Source organism: Hemitrygon akajei, chromosome 15, assembly GCF_048418815.1.
Source record: "Hemitrygon akajei chromosome 15, sHemAka1.3, whole genome shotgun sequence".
Taxonomy (NCBI): domain Eukaryota; kingdom Metazoa; phylum Chordata; class Chondrichthyes; order Myliobatiformes; family Dasyatidae; genus Hemitrygon; species Hemitrygon akajei.
Genome location: NC_133138.1, coordinates 88,578,082 through 88,593,211, shown reverse-complemented (window position 1 = coordinate 88,593,211; position 15,130 = coordinate 88,578,082). Strand labels below are relative to the sequence as shown.

Here is a 15,130-nt window from a genome sequence, read left to right as displayed (position 1 = left end):
CACCTCACACTTCTCTGGGTTGAACTCCATCTGCCACTTCTCAACCCACTTATGCATCCTATCAATGTCTCTCTGCAATCTTCGACAATCCTCTACACCAGGGGTGTCAAACTCATTTTAGGTCACGGGCCGGATTGAACAAAATGCAGCTTCATGCGGGCCGGATCAGTCAGACGCGTGCGAACGCAGCTTTCGTTGCCTCCGTGTTTTCAGCCTGCTCTCATGTGTCTCAGTCTCTGCTATAACTACAAAGTGTTTCACTTTACAAATTCCGTTTCTTATGAAGAAGACTGCCGAATAAACACTAAAAACCCTGAAAACCTGGTACCTGAATAAACTCAGCATTAGCCATATCATACGCCATAGGCGCTTCGATTACTGGGGCCAGCTTTAATAGTAATTAGATATTATCTCGCGGGCCAAAGATAATTCCACCGCGGGCCGGATTTGGCCTGCGGGCCTTGAGTTTGACATATATGCTCTACACTATCCACACCACCACCAACCTTTGTGTCGTCTGCAAACTTGCCAACCCACTCTTCTACCCCCACATCCAGGTCGTTAATAAAAATCACAAGAAGTAGAGATCCCAGAACCGATCCTTGTGGACAACACTAGTCACAACCCTCCAAACTGAATGTATTCCCTCCACCATGACCCTCTGCCTTCTGCAGGCAAGCCAATTCTGAATCCACCTGGCCAAACTTCCCTGGATCCCATGCCTTCTGACTTTCTGAATAAGTCTACCGTGTGGAACCTTGTCAAATGCCTTACTAAAATCCATGTAGATCACATCCACTGCACTACCCTCATCTATATGCCTGGTCACCTCCTCAAAGAACTCTATCAGGCTTGTTAGACACAATCTGCCCTTCACAAAGCCATGATGACTGTCCCTGATCAGATAATGATTCTCTAAATGCCCACAGATCCTATCTCTAAGAAACCTTTCCAACAGCTTTCCCACCACAGAAGGCTCACTCATCTATAATTACCCGGACTATCCCTACTACCTTTTTTGAACAAGGGGACAACATTCGCCTCCCTCTAATCCTCTGGTACCATTCCTGTGGACAACGAGGACATAAAGATCCTAGCCAGAGGCTCAGCAATCTCTTCCCTCGCCTCGTGGAGTAGCCTGGGGAATATTCCGTCAGGCCCCGGGGACTTATCCGTCTTAATATATTTTAACAACTCTAACCCCTCCTCTCCCTTAATATCAACATGCTTCAGAACATCAACCTCACTCATATTGTCCTCACCGTCATCAAGTTCCTTCTCATTGGTGAATACCGAAGAGAAGTATTCATTGAGGACCTCGCTCACTTCCACAGCCTCCAGGCACATCTTCCCACTTTTATCTCTCATCGGTCCTACCTTCACTCCTGTCATCCTTTTGTTCTTCACATAATTGAAGAATGCCTTGGCGTTTTCCTTTACTTTACTCGCCAAGGACTTCTCATGCCCCCTTCTTGCTCTTCTCAACCCCATCTTAAGCTCCTTTCTTACTACCCTATATTCCTCAATAGACCCATCTGATCCTTGCTTCCTAAACCTCATGTATGCTGCTTTCTTCCACCTGACTAGATTTTCCACTTCACTTGTCACCCATGGTTCCTTCACCCTACCATTCTTCATCTTCCTCACTGGGACAAATTTATCCCTAACATCCTGCAAGAGATCCTTAAACATCGACCACATCTCCATAGTACATTTCCCTGCAAAAACATCATCCCAATTCATACTCAAGTTCTAGCCTTATAGCCTCATAATTTGCCCTTCCCCAATTAAAAATTTTCCTGTCCTCTCTGATTCTATCCTTTTCCATGATAATGCTAAAGGCCAGGAGCAGTGATCACTGTCCCCCAGATGCTCACCCACTGACAGATCTGTGACCTGACCCAGTTCGTTACCTAATAATAGATCTAGTATGGCATTCCCCCTAGTCAGCCTGTCAACATACTGTGACAGGAATCCATCCTGGACACATTTAACAAACTCTGGCCCATCTAAACCCTTGGAACTAATCAAGTGCCAATCAGTATTAGGGAAGTTAAAGTCACCCATGATAACAACCCCGTTATTTTTGCTCCTTTCCAAAATCTGCCTCCCAATCTGCTCCTCGGTATCTCTGCTGCTACCAGGGGACCTACAGAATACCCCCAGTAGAGTAACTGCTCCCTTCCTGTTCCCGACTTCCACCCATACTGACTCAAAAGAGGATCCTGCTACATTACCCACCCTTTCTGTAGCTGTAACAGTATCCCTGACCAGTAATGCCACCCCTCCTCCCTTTCCCCCCCTCTCTATCCCCTTTAAAGCACTGAAATCCAGGAATATTGAGAATCCATTCCTGCCCTGGTGCCAGCCAAGTCTCTGCAATGGCCACTACATCATAATTCCATGTATGTATCCAAACTCTCAGTTCATTACCTTTGTTCCTGACGCTTCTTGCATTGAAGTACACACACTTTAGCCCTTCTACCTTACTACCTTTACACCCTTCATTCTGCTTCTCTTTCCTCAAAGCCTGTCTATATGTTAGATCTGGCTTTACTCCATGTACTTCTTTCACTGCTCTATTGCTCCGGGTCCCACCCCCCTTGCAAATTAGTTTAAACCCTCCCAAACCATGCTAGCAAACCTAACTGCAAGGATATTGCTCCCCCTCGAGTTCAGGCGCAACCCATCCAATCTGTACAGGTCCCACCTTCCCCAGAAGAGATCCCAATGATCCAAAAATCTAAAACCCTGCCCCCTGCAGCAACTCCTCAGCCACGCATTCAACTGCCATCTCCTCCAATTCTTACCATCGCTATCATGTAGCACTGGCAGCAATCCTGAGAACGCCACCCTTGAGGTCTTGTTCTTCAGCCTTCTGCCTAGTTCCCGAAACTCACACTTCAGGACCTCATCCCTCTTCCTGCCTATGTCGTTGGTACCAACATGTATCACAACTTCTGGTTGCTTTCCCTCTCGTACCAGGATGTTATGCACCCGGTCAGAGACATCCCGGTTAGTTGTTTCTTTGTAGATATTTTTCCAACTCAACCCTAAATTATCTATTTTTCAACCTTTCCTCATCCATCACAAGCTTTAATAATTTACTTCAAATGTCTACCTTCAACAGCTTTGGCAAATTGTGTACAATGAATGAACAATCATCAGGTTGAGAACACTTTCCAAGTTTTTCTGACTCATTTCAAGACCGAGGCTAGATGCACTTCACCTACTAAACAAGAAGAGTAACTTCCAATGCAAAAGGTAGCTACCACGTCCAGGCAATCAGCAAAAACTGCAGCTTCAGTCAATGCATCGTGAGACAAACCAACTCCAAGGCAAGTTTTGTGGATACAGACCAACCTTTGTTGTATAGTTTAAGGCGCTGCTGCACAGATGTAATGGCCCCCAGCACTGACAAACGATTCACTCGAGATTTTATGTTTGAAGCAGTGCCAAACTCATCCGCCAACATTTTTGCCACTCGTGAGATCTGGTCTTTGGGAGGAATGATGAGTGATATCATACTGGTGCCATTCCTAAAGAAACAAAAACATCTGTTTCACTGAAATATTCAATCAGATCATTGGTCAAGTATGTTATAATATGAGCCACACAGATACATGTACAAACCAAATACACCATGAGTGGTTAGGATAAAGGAATTCTTAACCTTAATTGTAAGTGAGATTAGACACAAAATGACACGTTTCTTGTGGCTGAGGGTGAGGTCCTTAAAGGCAGAGGACCTATTGGTCACATCTGTGGGCAACACACAGAAAGACCCTGACCTGCAGCTACACACTGATCACAGTTCTTTGCGGGAATGGAACCCACTCTCAGGGTTTAACAAATGGCCATTATTCAGCAAGCCAAAGGCTTAGCCTAAAAGCTCTGCTCACTTTCGAAGGACTGAGATTTCATGGCTCTGGAGACAGTGATGGGGGGGGGTGGTTGCAGTTGGAGGTCGGTGTCCAGGCAGGAGATCCAAATCTTTGTGCCCAGAGACCCTGGACCTTTGGGCAAAGAGCTCAAAAAAGCAAAACAGACTTTTAACATCGTAAACCAATAAGTTGTTTGTTAAGTCTCCCCTCTCGTTGTGAAATGCGGGGAGGGGGAGCGGGAGCGTGCGCTTGTGGTATATTGAATACCAGGTGAATAAGTAGTCTTTGGGGTACTGCAAGTCTGTGTCTTTGCTGTTGCTTTGCTCATGCTTGAGTGCTTGGTGGCTTGTGCCAATGCTTTTTTTGCCGGTGGGGACATTGTTGCTTGCTGCCGCTTACGCACAGGAGGGAAGGGAGCTGGGGGGACTTTGGGGTTCTACCATTTAACTGTCATTCATTCTTTGGGGCACTCCTCTGTTTTCATGGATGATTGCAAAGAAAAAGCATCTCAGGATGTATATTGCACACATTTCTCTGACATTACATGTACCTTTGAAACATACAAGCGTTAGAAAGTGTTTTTGGCAAAACAGACAGCCTAGCAGAGCTTATGATGAGCTTCAAGCACACATTTCAGGAGAAAGGGGAGTTTGGGTCTGTGCCAGTGAGCAGGAATGAGCAAATGTTTGGCCATTGCTGCAGCAGACTTGGAGGCAATTCCATGCAACAGAACCAAGGCAAGGTGAGCAGAACTGCGACACAGTGAGGTGGAGCTTGGGTCCAAGAGCAAGGAAACACCCGAGGTTTGACTGATTCTAAGTGCCAAGCCGAACTGGAAAGGTCGGGTACAGGCCGAGTGGAAGCGGTGGGGCTTGGCTGAAGCAGCAGGACCAGAGTCTGAGGTCAGGGTGTTGGGGCCAGAGGCAAGGGATGGTCCAGTTCCAACTTGCTGCTTCATGAGGTTTACTCATCTCTGAACTGAACTGAGGCTGTGGCTTGCAACGAACGGGTTTCCACAGACTCACTTTCGTGCACTTCAGTTCTAAATTCAGTTGTTTACTTTTATTGTTTGCATGATTTGGATTTTTTCCCTCTGCGCATTGGGTGTTCAACAGTCTACTCTTGTTTGAATGGGTTCCATTGGGTTTCTTTATTTTGTGGCTGTCTGTAAGGAGACAAATCTCAAGGATGCATATAGACTTAAACACTTTGATAATAAATGTACTTAGAATTTAGGTGATGTTCACTCAAGGAAAATGCAACCCTCAAGCCTCTTGACCTCAGCACCACTGCTAAAAACAAGAGCATGTGCATTGCCTGCCAACATTTACTGAACTCAATAACCAGATTTTATTTTTGCTGTCATTAAGGCAAAAGTTATATACCCCATCTCCTTCCTGACTCCAACCTATCATTAGATACAGCCCATAAAATTGGTCTGTCATTTTGCAATTTTGTAATTACTTCATCGTCTTCAGCTTTTGAAGGGGATAAAGTCTGGTGGAGGTGGTCAGTGGTTCCAGCAGCCCACCAGGGCTGTATTGGGGATTTGCCTACACACCCCATTCATGAGTGCAATCTTCAGCCCTGATGTAGGATTTCAATTCGAAACATCAACAATTTCTTTCTTTCCACAATTGCTGCTGGAACTACTGTCCTCCTCCAGCAGATTCTGTTGAACCAGATTCCAGCATTGTAATCTCAGGTCTACATTCTTCAGATTTGCATGTTTTCTCAAAGAAAATCAGCAATCCATAAAACAACGGTGATGCAGAAAACAGGAAACAGTAATTCCTCAACCAAAGATGGCAGAGCAAAACAAAAGTCATTTACCACTTGGTAAAAAAATTCACCTATGCAGCAAGGTGGTTTCTGAATGCACGGTTCCAAGCAGACTTTCACCCATGTTTCCATAACATGTTTGGAAAAATATAATTTACTGCATACACAAGTGTCTCCCTTGTATTTAACAAATAAAATTCATTAAGAGTTCCCCTCAGAAAGTTGAGTTTTTCACTACTTCACATAATATTGTTAAAATCTGCAACTGGAGTTAATAGAAATATCATGGTTGGGATCTTCCTATTTTGATAGGCTTGCTGACATCCATTATTGAGGCTTAAGAATGAAAGCAGCAAAAGGCTTCACAGGCAGTTATTAGACAAAAACTGAAGGAAATGGAGTCATTCCAATCCATTCAACAAGACAAATAACAGACTCAAATCCTTTGTGATTTTAGCAAATGGGTCCACCACAAGTGAAAAAAAATTAAACCAAAAGAAATTTTCATGTTTGTCTAAAAGGCAGGGGTTAATTGTTAGATTAACATGCAGCAGTACAATTAGTGAATGTACACAAAAACCCAAGGTACAAGCAGGATTTTCTTAACAAGTTGAAAACTCACTTCAGACAAATGCATTTTCTCTGGGAACTGCAGATACAGGAGGAAATATCAAAGCCAGAAAAATTCCAATAATTTTATGAAGTCACCCCCTGCCAATCTGTGATCTTGAAATTATAGTAGCCAAGAGCACGCACAATCCAGTAGAGCCTTGTTCCAGGAATCTTAAAACTGGAAGTCTAACATGTACATGCAACTCAACCACTCCAGCAATACAAGACAAAAACAATGTCTTGTTAGGAGTGCTGCAAGTGACACTGATACTCTTCCTGCAAATCAGTTGTTTACTCAATCTGGTAAAAAAAAGGGGAAAAACTAATGCAATTAGATCCACAAAACTTCAACTACTAACTTCAGCAAAAGCTGCAATATGTACTTTATCACATCTGTCAACAAGAATGTGCATTTCTTTAGCATAATATCCCAAAGATCTTCATTGCGCTCCATGAAATTACCCAGCGTTTTTCAAAAAGTGTCTTTAATAATGAATATGTAAAGCAATCATTTCTCAATAGTGCTTTGGACTTTTGCACTCTTATGACCTTGAGTTAATATCTAACCCCCAAAATATCACCCTGATAATGCAGCGATGATCTTTTTAGATTATGTACTATAGATCCTTGAGTGCAATTTGACCTCACCACAATTAATCAAAAGCAAGGCTACAGCTGAACCATGCAGAATGAAGGTTGGTAAATGAAACTAATTGTTTCAAAATGTGGCAGGGCACAGCAATCTGGTCAAATGAATATCCTATGCCTCATGGAAACAAATTATATCATGAACAGCAGATGTTATTAAAAGAAACCTCAAAGCATTATGAGTGGGGATAGTGGAAGCTAAGAGATCTGTCTAAACTTTTTTCATTACAGGAGAGAGAGGTTCAGACAGTTCAGGTACTAGGAATGATTAATGGGACACAAATAGAAATTCCACATCACCCCTAATGTCATGCATTGGAGAAATTATACATTAATTATACATCAACTGCAGTATAGCAAAATTTGCTGATGAAATAAGGATAAGTTACCAAGAGCCAATGAAACGATAAGTGAATGGAGGTGTCCTCTTGAAGATCAGAGTGGTCGGCTATGTATGCAACCAAAAGAAGTGGGGGAGATCTTAAATGGGTTTTTTGCGTCTGTATTTACTAAGGAAACTGGCATGGAGTCAATGGAAATAAGGCAAACAAGTAGTGAGGTCATGGAACCTCATGAAGAGGAGGAGGTGCTTACTATCTTGAAGCAAATCAGAGTGGATAAATCCCCAGGACCTGACAGGGTATTCCCTCGGACCTTGAAGGAGACTAGTGTTGAAATTGCAGTGGCCCTGGCAGATATATTTAAAATGTCGGTATCTACTGGTGAGGTGCCGGAGGATTGGAGGATAGCTTGTGTTGTTCTGTTGTTTAAAAAAGGCTCTAAAAGTAATCCGGGAAATTATAGGCCAGTAAGTTGGACGTCAGTAGTAGGTAAATTATTGGACCAAGTACCAAGAGATAGGATCTACAAGTATTTGGATAGACAGGGAAGAGTCAACATGGCTTTATGGGTGGTAGGTCACGTTTAACAAATCTATTAAGAGTTTTTCGAGGAGGTTACCAGGAAAGTGGATGAAGGGAAGGCAGTGGATGTTGTCTACATGGACTTCAGTTAGGCCTATGACAAGGTCCCGCATGGGAGGTTAGTTAGGAAGATTCAGTCGCTAGGTATACATGGTGAAGTAGTAAATTGAATTAGACATTGGCTCAATGGGAGAAGTCAGAGTGGTAGTGGAGGATTGCTTCTCTGAGTGGAGGCCTGTGACTAATGGTGTGCCACAGGGATCAGTGCTGAGTCCATTGTTATTTGTCATCTGTATCAATGATCCAGATGATAATGTGATAAACTGGATCAGCAAATTTGCTGATGATACAAAGATTGGAGGTGTAGTGGACAGTGAGGAAGGTTTTCAAACCCTCTGGCAGGGTCCAAGAGGCAAAATGGCAAATGGCAGATGGAGTTTAATACAGGCAAGTGAGGTATTGCACTTTGGAAAGACAAACCAAGGTAGAACATACAAGGTAAATCCCCAGGTAGGGGATTTGGCAGGGCACTGAGGAGTGCAGTAGAACAGAGGGATCTGGGAATACAGATACAAAATTCCCCAAAAGTGGCGTCACAGGTAGATAGGGTCGTAAAGAGAGCTTTTGGTACATTGGCCTTTATAAATCAAAGTATTGAGTATAAGAGTTGGAATGTTATGGTGAGGTTGTATAAGGCATTGGTGAGGTCAAATTTGAAGTACTGTGTACAGCTTTGGTCACCGAATTACGGGAAGGATATTAATAAGGTTGAAAAGAGTGCAGAGAAGGTTTACAAGGATGTTGCCAGAACTTGAGAAACTGATTACAGAGAAAGGTTGAATAGGTTAGGACTTTATTCCCTAGAGCATAGAAGAATGAGGGAGATTTGATAGAGGTATATAAATTATGATGGGTATAAATAGAGTGAATGCAAGCAGGCTTTTTCCACTAAGACTAGGGGAAAACCAGAGGACATGGGTTAAGGGTGAAGGGGGAAAAGTTTAAAGGGAACATGGGGCTTCTTCACACAGAGAGCCGTGGGAGTGTGAAATGAGCTGCCAGATGAAGTGACAAATGCAAATGACAAAAGTGACAACTTTTAACATCTAAGAAAAACTTAGACATGTACGTGGATGAGAGGTGCATGGAGGGATATGGTCCAGGTGCAGGTCAGTGGGACTAGGCAGAAAAATGGTTCATTGATACAAGAATGTTGAAGCAGCCACGTCTCATAGCCCAGGAAAGTAAATGCCCAAAAATTCACGCAGGCAATTGTCAGCAGACCAAGCAGAACCAAGGAATAAAATTAATCACTAGCCCCAAATTTTCTGATTTAGACTTGCACTAACACAATTAATCTTGCAATTTCTATGACTTAGCTTATTATTTGATCCAATTTATTCCACTCATTGAAATTCACAAGTTCTGCTTTACTTCTCTAAATATGATGTTCTCAAGTCTCTGCATTAAGTGTTCATAACTTACTATTTCCACTGGATTTCTTGGCCAGCATACTTCAGAGGCTTTGAAAAGTGTGGATGAAACAGCATTTACCAGGAGCGATCCAATAGGATTTCAAATGATTAAGGCACAATACAGGTTTAGAGTTAATTCTAACAGTATGTTTCTGTGGTATATAAACATCTGCATTGACCAGCTGGGTTGATTGGCTTGTTTGTATTGTAAATTCTGCAGAGCACAAGGTCACCTTCCTTCCAAGGCTGAACAGTTTTTTTTAAAGTTTATCCTAACAACTCAGTCCTACAACTTACACTAATCATTCGCTTATCACTTTCCTGAATACGTCTGAATGCGCTAAAATCTTAGGCAGAAGATCAGTTTTGTTTTGGATGTTTATTTTTGTCTTCTACATTAGTGTCAGTATAAAAGATCAGATTTTAGATTGCCAAACATTCATTTTCCAAAATATTAAATGTTTGAGAGAATTTTTGTCATTTGTTAAAAGAAAGTAATAGCAATCATGAGAAAGTCTGCAGATACTGGAAATCCAAAGTACATTAAATTCCAAGATCATTAAGTGATTCATTATTTGATTCTTAGTAGGTATATGCCTAGTGCATGATTAAACAAAGATCTCAAACAGGTGCTAATGTTCAATGTCATAATGTGTTGAATGAACCCAATTAACAGAAACAGAAACTATATGAAGGACAGCCAAACTAAAAGGCGAGGGCAGGATAAGTGTGACAAATCAATTCTTACACCATGGCAAGAGTGAGCATAGCAGCAAGACACAAGGTGGTCACTCTGCAGTAGCAAAGTCTCAACAAAGCAGAAATTCTGCAGCAGCCAGGAGTTTCAAGATTTGCTGTCCAAGCTCTTCTGAAATAGTACAAAGAAACAGACAAGGTAGAGAACCAGAAAATCAGTGGTCAGCCACTGAAACAGCTGAATGCAGCAGACAAGAGATGCATCAAATTGATGTCCCTTCTAAATCAGAAGAACTCTAGCACTATGTGTTCCGATTGTTTCTATAGTCTGGATAAGTCTTGTCAGAAGAGTTCTTCATGGAAGAGTTGCTGCCAAAAATCTATTCCTCTAAAGTGGAAATAAACCCAAGAGACTCGCCTATGCACAAAATGGAGTGTTGAACAATGGCGGTGAGTGCTCTGGACTGAAGAGTCAAAATTTGAAGAGCTGGAGAGTACTACGTGGATAAAGATTTCGCCAGCAGTGAAGAATGGTGGAGAATCCCTGCAGGGTTATGCCTGCATATCTTGAAATGGGGATGGTGATGGCCAGAATTAACAGAAGACTCAATGCAGAAAAGTACAAGCAGATTCTCATCCATCACACAATACCATCAGGGAGACTTTAATTCTAATTTTCATTCTGCAGCAGGACAATGACCCCAAACAGACAGCCAAGGTAATGAAAACTGTCTACAGCAAAAAGAACAAGGACTTCTGCAACAGATGGCATAGCCTCCACAGAACCCTGATTTCAACAACATCAAGACTGTCTGAGATTACCTGGGCAGAAAACAGCAAGTAAGATAGCCGAAGTCTGCAGAAGACAGCAATGTTTCCAAGATGACTGGAACAACCTACTAGCTGGTTTTCTTATAAAACTGCACAACAGTGTACATAACAGAATTGATGCAGTTCTAAAGGCAGTAAGTGGTCACACCAAATAGTGATTTGATTTCGTTTTATACCGCTCTTCATAGCCAGTTTTTTTTAATATTTAGTAATTTTCCATTTCATTATTGTTGAAAGCATCTTAGCTGTACAGATTTTTTTTACATGTGCCTAAGACTTTTGCACAGTACTGCAACTCACTAGAATTGTAGGAGTAACAGATGTGGGAGGACAATGGCAAGTAGAATTTTATGAATGAAGATGAGAATTTTTAAATTGAGACAGTTTAATTATCTCATTGTAGTTCACTAGAGTAAGGCATAAGTCCACAAACTTCCCACTGTAACAATAAGCATAGTGGTTAGCATGACATTATTACGGCTCACAATGTTGAAGTTATTGAATTCAGTCTTGGCAGATTCCTACTGAATCTAAATAAGCTTGTCCAAGCTTGTATTTTGTTGATTTGGATAGAACATACTGATTGACTTTGGAGTGACAATAAGCAAGGTAACAAATTCAATGAAGAACAAATACACAAAAACCTTTTTTTTAAAAAAATGCCTCAGACTGTCTTTGTTGGATTGAGGAAGTTCAATTGAACAATTTGCTTTTGCTTTAACCAGCATTTCATCACAGAAAAATTAAAGTAATTAGACAGAGTATAACAGTGCACATTACTAATGCCAAAATTCCTCCACCTAATACAAGCCTAAAGCTTTCAACCATGCAACTAACATTTCCTAATAGTATCACAAAAAAAATCTGTATAAGAGTTTACCAATTCCTGCTCTGTCAGCAGTTGTGGACTTGGAGAATGTGGGGGGGGGGGGGATTCTGACCTATTGGAAATCAGAAATCATAGGCATGCAGTTTCATGATTGGCTTATCTACATAAAAAGGGTGTGCGCCCTTCATCAACTAGGAGAGTAATTGTGACCATATCTATTAGCACTTAAATTCGTTTTAGCCTTCAACCTCAATGTTGTCAGAATTAATTACTCCAAAGAAAACCACAGCAATCTGCTCAGAATGGAGCAGTAATAAAAGCATTAATTACAGTGAATCATAAAATGCAAATTAAGAGCAACTTAAAGTAAAGCTTGCGACAACAAAGGCTTTCCATTTGTCTATCTAAATTTGCAGAGGGCAAACCTGTTTATTTATTTAAACTATCAACCATATTTATTTAAAGGTACTGCGCTTCCGAATCACCCCACTGCCCTTATTAAACCCTAGCTTACAATGACCAATTAACCCACCCTTTGGACTGAGGAAGAAAACAGAACACCCAGAGAAACACATGTATTCCTTGGGGAGGATGTACAGACTCCTTACAGAGGATGCCAGGATTAAACTCCAACCTCATGAGCTGTAATAATGTCATGCTAACCACTACGCTTATTGTTACAGTGGAAAGTTTGTGGACTTATGCCTTACACTAGTGAACTACTATGAGATCATTAAACTGTCTCAATTTTAAAATGCTCATCTTCATAAAATTCTACTTGCCATTGTCCTTCCACATCTGTTACTCCTACAATTCTAGTGTCTTCAAGAACTCTCACAAAATTCTGATTAAGTTCCCATGCATCCTGGACTCGCATTTAGCTAGAAACTATCCAAGAGATAAACTCTTTTTTGATTGAGATACATGTATCTGTGTAAAAACAGCTCTTTGACCAAGTTCCAATTTTGGCCATCAACACACTTCATACTACTTTTTGAATGATAGTCTTCTACATTTTTATTTGTTAGAACTGGTTGTGCTCTGCAATAACAACTTGAATAAGAATTCAGTGAAATACTTTGAGACAAACAAATAAGTGTTAAACTGAACATTCTGTCCTACCAGACAAAAATAGCACCAGAGTTGTTCAAACTCTTTATGCTGTGTAACATTAGCTGCAGTACAAATGGACGTAGGTCTGAGTGGCAACAAATGGCAGATATCACAAAGTGCTTTAATGTTGATTTTAAACAACTCCATGAAGAAACAACTAGTGACACTGAAAAGTGATGATCCTGTACAGCAGCTGAATGGAGGGATGTTTGAAATCTGCATTGATCACACATTACTACTTATAACAAAGACATCATGTGATGTACACTTTGAAGCTTCAAAATTTAACACCAGCACCCACCTTCCTCTTTCTCCTTCACTGCTTGACAATTAGCCAGATGCAAACACTGTGCTGGACAACTCACCTGAGATTATTCACAAAGCACCTTCTCTTACATCAACCTGAACTATACCAAACTGTCTCAATGAGCTGGTAATTATACAATTGTACTTTCTGATCTTTCAACCTTATTCCATTGACAGTTGAGTTAAATACACCAGAAGACAATAAAGATCATGGGAAAAGAATGACTGCACACTCTTGCAATGTGACAGGAGAGAGGAAAGACTGGATTTCCCCAAATGGATTACCCAATATCTTTTTAAAAAATCAAACTGGCAAGTTAATATATGAAATATATCACATCAGACATAATGTAACCCATTAGTTCCCCCCCCAAAAATTTTCCATATTCCCATTATACTATTCCTTAGGCCTTGGCCAACCGGGGGAGTCACTGCATTACACAAGCCGTCGTGATCCACAACCGCTCTCAATCACTTCCTTCAAAAAGACCGCTGCCCCAGCCTACAAATAACAAGAAAGTAATTCATGAAAGCTACCTTCTCAACGTGGATTAGTTTATCCGCGCCGAAAGCACACAGATCTTCCACAGAAGATATTCTCTCTTCACACCATTAATCTTCCAGTTGCCATTTTCTTTTTACAGCTTGACGACCAGGTTTCAGACTGTTCGTGCGTGTGTGTATTAGAATACAAACAACACGCACCTCTAAATGCCACCAATAACGTACAAAGCTCACAATGTTAGCTTCACTACCGCAACAGGGTGTTAAAGACTACGCACAAACGTTTTGACATCTCGGTGCAAAGGTGGATGACCGGGTCCCGGTTGAAGTTTGGCGCAGCCCGTGGTTCTCTCTTAGACCCATTTTACAACTGGTTGCAATGGTGACCATCCCCTCCCGCCCCCCCCCCCCCCATCTATCTACCACATTCCTTCCCAATTCCCATCCCTATGACCTGACTGCGGGGAGGGGGGAAGCGAGGACTGCCCACCGGACTATGCTCACCCTCTGGCCGCTTCCAGGCTCTTGATGAGCTTCTTGATCTTCCAGATCTCCACGTTCCTGTCGGCTGCAGTAGGGTCGTCCGCCATTTTCTTCTGGTGCTGCTACTCCAGCTGCGCTTGGCAGGGGGGGGGGGGAGGGAGAAAAGAAAGAGAGAGCGAGAGACGGGGAGTGAGAGACTGGCTCCCCTTACACTCACACAGCACCCGGACCCCGGACCCGCCGCTCGTCTCGCTACCCGCTTCGACTTAGCCCCCACTCTCCGCCCTGACGTCAGGAACCGGCTCGCGTGTGCGCCAACTTCACATGGAGCGTTCGTCCTGACTCCGCTGACGTCACCGTCAGCAATACCACCACTGCCCATTCGCTCCGCCCGCCACTTCACCACAGACCAAAACCTTTCCCGATTGGTCCCATTACGTCTCCCTAACCCGCTTGCGCAATGGACAGGAAGGGGCGGGAAGTACGATGGGCATTGTGGGAACTGTGGTTCTGCTGCTTTTTCCTTTCGCCTCTTTCAGGTTGTCATGTTCTGCAGTTTAAAGCGCCATTACGTTACTGGCGTTGCAAATCTCTCCTTCTCCCCACCCCACACACTATCTTATATTCTCATGTGCCCGTCAGTGGATGCTTTGCAGTGATAATACTTACTCGGTTTGTTTTTATTATTTTGAAAATAATTATTTTCTGTAACTCTGCTGACAAGAGGCAGCATTATCCCGCAAAAGCACTAGATTCTCTCTAAGTCTTTGGGATAATGCGTCTATCTCAGAATACTGAAGAGCTCGGAAGATTGTCTGGATCAGCTGGCACAGTTAAGAGTTATGTGGTGTCGCAGGAGACAAAAATGGTCAACAGTCTGAACGTTATCTAACATTTGAAAGTGTGGAGTCTGCCTGGACAAGGACAGGGTGGGGCTCAGCTCAGTTGTCCTTTATCACGATCCCTTTTCAGCTAACAGCGGTGATACTCCAATAGAAATAATAGCGATTTAGACAAATTATCGGAGATCATGGACTCATGCAT

General features: G+C 42.3%; 1 protein-coding gene across 1 annotated transcript in view; it reads right to left on the bottom strand.

The window, feature by feature from the left end:
• LOC140739526 (eukaryotic peptide chain release factor subunit 1) overlaps window positions 1-14,442 on the bottom strand; it is a 44,033-nt gene extending 29,591 nt beyond the window's left edge. Inside the window, exons 1-2 of the mRNA XM_073067917.1 lie at window positions 14,108-14,442; window positions 3,364-3,539 (exon numbers count right to left, since the gene is read on the bottom strand). Of these exons, the coding sequence (XP_072924018.1) occupies window positions 3,364-3,539; window positions 14,108-14,193 (262 nt within the window). The 5' untranslated portion in view covers window positions 14,194-14,442. The remainder of the gene's footprint in view (window positions 1-3,363; window positions 3,540-14,107) is intronic.
• Between the last annotated feature and the right edge of the window lie 688 nt (window positions 14,443-15,130).